Genomic DNA, 5,577 nt, shown 5'->3' on the forward strand with positions numbered 1-5,577 from the left:
AGTGCAGACATGACGAGGTGTACAGACACCCGGAAGAGGGGTGGAGCTATCTGTCCGAGGCTTTAGTTGGTCTGTGCGTGTGTCTTTTCTTCTCTGGTAGACCTTCCTTCCGTTCAGCTGGGTCCATTTCTTCTTCTTTCTCATCTTCATCTTCTTTTCTTTTCTAACTTCTCCCTATCTGAGCAAACTGCAAGACAACTCTGCGAAATTGATCAAGAGACGACCCTGCTTTATCTTTCTTTTCTATCATTGTCATTTCTTGATTGACTGGTTCGTCCATTCATTTCTTTATTCATCCTCTCTTCAAAGAGGCGGCAGTCTGGTCGGAAAATCCGACGGACAAAGGAGAGAAAGAAAGAGAAGAGAAGGACAAATAAATGAACAAAGAAAGAACGGAATGAACGCACGAAATACGTGACTCGCACCATCGTCATGACAAGAGAGCACAAATGAGGAAAAAAGCAAAACATGAGAAGACACATCGAGATAAAAAGGTAAGAGAGAGACAGGAGAAAGAAAGAAAGAGAAGAGAGAGAGAAAGAGAAGAGAGAGAGAAAACAAAAGAGAAGAAGAGAGAGACGCCAAGAAGGAATTAGAAGTTTCTAACAAGAAGACGAGCATGAAGAAGAGAGAAAGAGATAGACAAAGGGATAGAAAGAGATAGAGAGACAGGAATGGAGAGATAGACAGGAATGGAGAGATAGACAGGAATGGAGAGATAGAGACAGGAATGGAGAGATAGAGACAGGAATGGAGAGATCACCATCACCATCATCTCCATGCTCGCCACCGTGACCAACGAAAAGAAGAAAGAGAAAGGGAAGGAGAGAGGAGGCGTTTCTTCTGTTTCCTTTGGCACCTTTAAAAGACGTCGAGATGGTAAGTGAGCTTTCAAGAAGGAAAGAAAAAGAACGATGAACTGGAATGGCGCCAAGAGACAAGGGACTTTAAGAGACGAAAACGTCATCAAAACACAACGAAAAAGGAGGAAAACCGATTCATTCGATTCCCTTGCTTTCTTTCTCTCTTCCTAACTGTATGGATATACACCTGTGTGTTTCTTGTTTTTTCTCTCTCTCCCTCTCTGTCTCCATGTGTCTTTTCATACAAGTATACCTGAGGTGTAGATACACCCGACATCGACCTGTACCTATAGTAGATGTGAGGTGTACATACACCTCAAATAGAAGAAGACCTCGGGGTGGGGGTGTACCTACACCTCAAACAGGCAGAGATAGATCGACTTCAACGTTGACAAGGATGATAAGGATGCACATTTCCTGTAAAGAACGCCTGCTGGTGATGCATGGGAATTCCTCGTTCATGATAGGACTCCTCGAGTTCTTCTCTTTCCTGTCTTTTTGAGGGTGTCCTAGCCGTGACTTGGGGTGTACACGAAGCTGATGCCGCAGGTGAATATGATGGTGTTGTATTGTTAAGACAGCTCTGTGTATACATCTCATTAGGAATCATAATGAGTGGCGGAATGAACTTCTTCACGTCTTTTCTTTCTCTCTCTTCTCCTCCTCCTCCTCGTGTTGCTGCTCCTCTTCTTTCTCCTTCTTCTCCTCTTGTACTATATGGTGATTCGGCACCGTAAACCGGTGGACTTCTCTGAAGATAAGACGGAGAAGGAATAGAAGAAGCAAAAGACGTCGGAGATGGGTACGTAGATGGCAAAGGAGAAGAGGAGTTCGCATAGAAAGGGACTTGATGTAGAGGTGGAAGAGAAGCGAAGGTAGGGGCGTTTTTCTGCAGAAGCATGGGGGATGGCTTGTTCTTCTCTAGTTCAGTGCTTTCTCCGTATCTTTTCATTTGCTTCTTTTCTTTTCTTTCATGTGATAAAGGAGATGCAGGTGGAGGCGATGTATCGAAATCGAAGGAGCTCAATAGAGCTACCTGTACAGAGACGTTATCTGTACTTCCACGATGAGAAATTGCTTCATCCACTAGACATCTAGCCAGAATCGATGCTGCCTCAGCTGGAGTCATATCTCGATACTCTTCACATAATAGACTTAGGAATTGAAGAGACACCTCTCCGACCGCCTCATCTGGACATACATCAAACAGACCATCGCATCCTAAGACAAGAAGCACAGGGCAACTCGGAGAAGAAGAAGAAGACGAAGGGAGAGGAGGAGAAGGCGCCCCTGCTCCCTTAAGAGGAATGCTGCTGGTATTTAGAGAACTGTCTCTTTGCTGTCCCCCCTCTGTAGAGTTTGTGTTGGCTGGAGACGAGGAGAAGAAATTTGAAAGATTCAGTGAATAGACATGAGGGACGTGGCTAACCACGAAATCTCTTTGCTGCTGCTTCCATACATCCAGACATGTAGGGGAGGATGAGAGAAAAGACTTCTTTCTCCGATTTGACAAGGACCGAAGTCTCCCTCCCTTATTCTCTTCATCTTGAGAATCGACACTCTCTCGTCTTTTCTTTCCTTCGTCGGGATCGTCTCCATCCTCATCATTTGACGAGGCAGATGCACCCGCTAAGAGATTTCTTATCACTGAGAAAGAAGTGGTCAACAGACTTCTTCCTCCTCTTCCTGAAGAAAAGTTCGCTTCCTCCTCCTCATCGTTTCTTGAAGAGAGAAGTGTCGAGACCATCTGAAACTCCTCCGAATTAAGCTTTAAATTCCAATCCCCAAAGGCCCTCCCTATAGCTAGTTGGCCATTCACACGCTCGCCATATACCCAACCTCCTAGCTTTTCAACGCGATCGGTTTCTATCGGATCAGATGCTTTATGGTCTGTCCCACTTGTTAAGCGTAACACCTTTCCATCGTTAAAGACTAAGACAGCTCGGCTATCCCCTAGATGAGCTACCGTCAGATTCATCGAAAGTAACTGACTCTTCTTCTTGTTCTTTTCATTTGGAGTCTTCTGTCCCTTGTCTCCTTCTTCTTGATCAGGTCGTGGCTTCTTCTCTCCATCTTGGGGGGGGGAAAGGAGAGACGAAGACTCGAGAAGAGGATCTCCAGAAGAAGAGTGAGAAGGAAAGAAGAGACCCCAATCTTCGTCGGTCAACTCTGAGGGGTTCATCGTCACAAGGCGCTGAAGATTTAAGAGAGGGGTATAGCAACAGAAACATGCGGTAGCTCCACTTTGAAAGATTCTTTCTCTTTCTAAAAGATCATAATCTGTCTGAATGAAAGCTTCCTTAGCTGCTTGCTCCATATCTTCAGGTGTACATACACTCAAATAATGAGGCCCACGTTGTTGACCAAGTCTCTCATTACTGTAACTCCTTCCTCTCCCTAGCACGTCTTCTTCTTCTTCTTCTCGGGGTTTTCCTTGGAAGAATCCTCTCCGCTGGGAACGAGACGTCTGTCTCTTCTTCATGCTGCTTTTCTTCTTCGACTTCTCGGGGTACCATGGCGAAGGTGTCCTTAAGATCCATTGGAGAATCTTCTGAAGACGTAACGACTTGACAAAGACTTCGACGACTGCAGGTGGGAGTTCTTCTTCTTCTTCTCCCCCTTCTCTTTCATCTCCTAATGTCTCCGCTTGCTCGACCTGCCGTTCGATATAGAGAAGATGCTCCTGTATCTGTTTCTCTCTTTGTTGCGCTTGGATCTGATAGGTCCTCCATCTTAGGAGAGCTTTTTCACGAAGAAGAGCAAGAAAGTTACGATGCAGCCTTTTCGAAAGAAGATCGGCGGTCTGTTTGCCTCCATGGCCGTCATAGATGCCTAAGATCCAACTATCTCTCAGAGAATCGACATGGGAGAGAACAGTCATCTCGTCTTCCATCTCCGGCCTCTTTCCTTGATCATCCGACCACCCAACGCCATGTATAAAGGGATAGGGAAACCTCGCTAGGAGATTCTCTCTTTCTTCTTCTTCTTCTCCCGCAGCATGAGTACCTAGGGGATTTGCGCGATCGTCTGGAGCCTCTCTGTTGATGTGAGTTGCGTGGGGAGGGAAGTGAGCGAAAGGATAGGCAGAAAAAGAAGAAGAAGTGGAAGGAGTAGGAGTCGAATAGATTCGCCCTTGAGGGGAGAGATGGTGCTGAGGAGGGGCAGCTCTAAGAGCAGCAGGTGGAGTGAAGAAGGGAGAAGAGGGAGGTTGCTGACCTTGTTGAAGAGAAAGAGAAGCGGCTTCATCTAGGGAAAGAGCAAGAAGATCTCTAGGAAGGACCCCGGTGGGGAGACGCAACGAAGAGGTGGGAGACGGCGAAGGAGAAGGAAGAGAAGAAAAGGGGAGAGAAAGAGACGGAGGGAGAGGAGAAGGACGAAGAACTTGAACGTAGCCCGACATCGTGGCCATGAAAAGAAAGAAAGAAAGATCGATGGAAAAATAGACGGATAGACGTCAATAGATCGATGGAATGATCTAGACAGTAGATAGAGGGATGGATGTATCGTCGTACAGATAAATGGCTGGATAGGTCAGACGCGTTAAACAGATAGAGAGAGGACGATTGATAGATAGACTGATAGAGAGATAGATCGGTCGATAGATAAGTCGATGGTCTTGGTGTATGTATAGAGACTTCGTTGCTTCTTCACAAGTTTCTCTCGGAAGTTTGGAGTTCGGAGGGAAAGAAAGGATAAAACGACTCGAGATACAATGAAACAAGATATAGAAGAAGATACCGAGGGAGATTCTGAGGAGTTATTTCTTTCTGTCTCTTTCTTTCTTTCTCCTAGGCAGAACTCTCTTGCAGAAGTGTGCATGGACGGCTCATCAACCTCTCCAAGGCCCGGCAAATCAAACAGAAGAAAGAGAGAAAGTGAAAAGGAATGCTTAATCAAGGAGATCCCAAGAAAGAGGTTACCGTCCAAAACAGAGAAAGAAAAAGGAAAGGAGAGACGAAGCCCAAGGCACGAACTTCTGTGAAGGAGACGACGTGCAAGAGAAAGCCTTGATAAGAAAGAAGGGCTTGAGAGAGATATCTTTCTCTGATCTTTCTTGAGAAGATCAAAGGCACTTCAGAGAAGGAACAAGACCGTCTTCGTGAGAGAACGTGAAAAGAAAAGGAGAAGAAATCCACGAAGAAAGCTTGACGAGGGGCTCATTCGTGGGGATGCAAAACATGGATAGGTAAATAGATAGACATTCTCTCTTTCGTTTGCATAGAGAAGGAACAAGAAAGAGAGAAAAATACACAAGGAGAAGTCGATCTTCCCTCGGAAAGACAAACAAGAGAAGACACGGGAGAGAATCGCGAAAGGTCTTCTTCATACAGGGATATGTTCGGAAGGAAAAGAGAACAAGACAGAACTAGAAGAAAGAAAGGACGAGGAAAGAAAAAGCATCTTCTCTCCGTCTATCTTCATCGTGAATGGCGTCGAAAAGAAACAAGAGACACATAACACCGCTTTCCTTTCTTGTCTTTCATGAAATCTCTTTCTCGAAATCTCTTCCTCTCTTTTCCTTTCATGCAAAACCGCAACGAAACATTTTCGTCCTTTATCGAGCTCCTCTCTCCCTGGAGCTAGCGATCATCCAGCCACTCGTGTGGCAGCAAGACCTCCCTATCATCTATCTATCTATCTACGCCTTCACGATCATCAAGGCTGACTGACTATGACACCTCCTCTCCTCGCCTCCTGTTGAGTCGCCTCTCTC

General features: G+C 45.6%; 1 protein-coding gene across 1 annotated transcript; it reads right to left on the reverse strand.

Moving 5' to 3' along the window:
* Nucleotides 1-273: 273 nt before the first annotated feature.
* Nucleotides 274-5,576, reverse strand: CSUI_010118 (protein phosphatase 2c domain-containing). Its single transcript, XM_068070223.1, has one exon. It carries the CDS (start codon nt 4,270-4,272, stop codon nt 1,246-1,248), a length of 3,027 nt encoding a protein of 1,008 aa, XP_067917802.1. The 5' UTR covers nt 4,273-5,576; the 3' UTR covers nt 274-1,245.
* Between the last annotated feature and the right edge of the window lies 1 nt (nt 5,577).

This window comes from Cystoisospora suis (genome assembly GCF_002600585.1).
Source record: "Cystoisospora suis strain Wien I chromosome Unknown contig_6699, whole genome shotgun sequence".
Lineage (NCBI taxonomy): Eukaryota > Apicomplexa > Conoidasida > Eucoccidiorida > Sarcocystidae > Cystoisospora > Cystoisospora suis.

Excerpts from the sequence above, each read along its gene's own strand:
- CSUI_010118 (XM_068070223.1), bottom strand. The coding sequence starts at position 4,272 with ATGGCCACGATGTCGGGCTACGTTCAAGTTCTTCGTCCTTCTCCTCTC.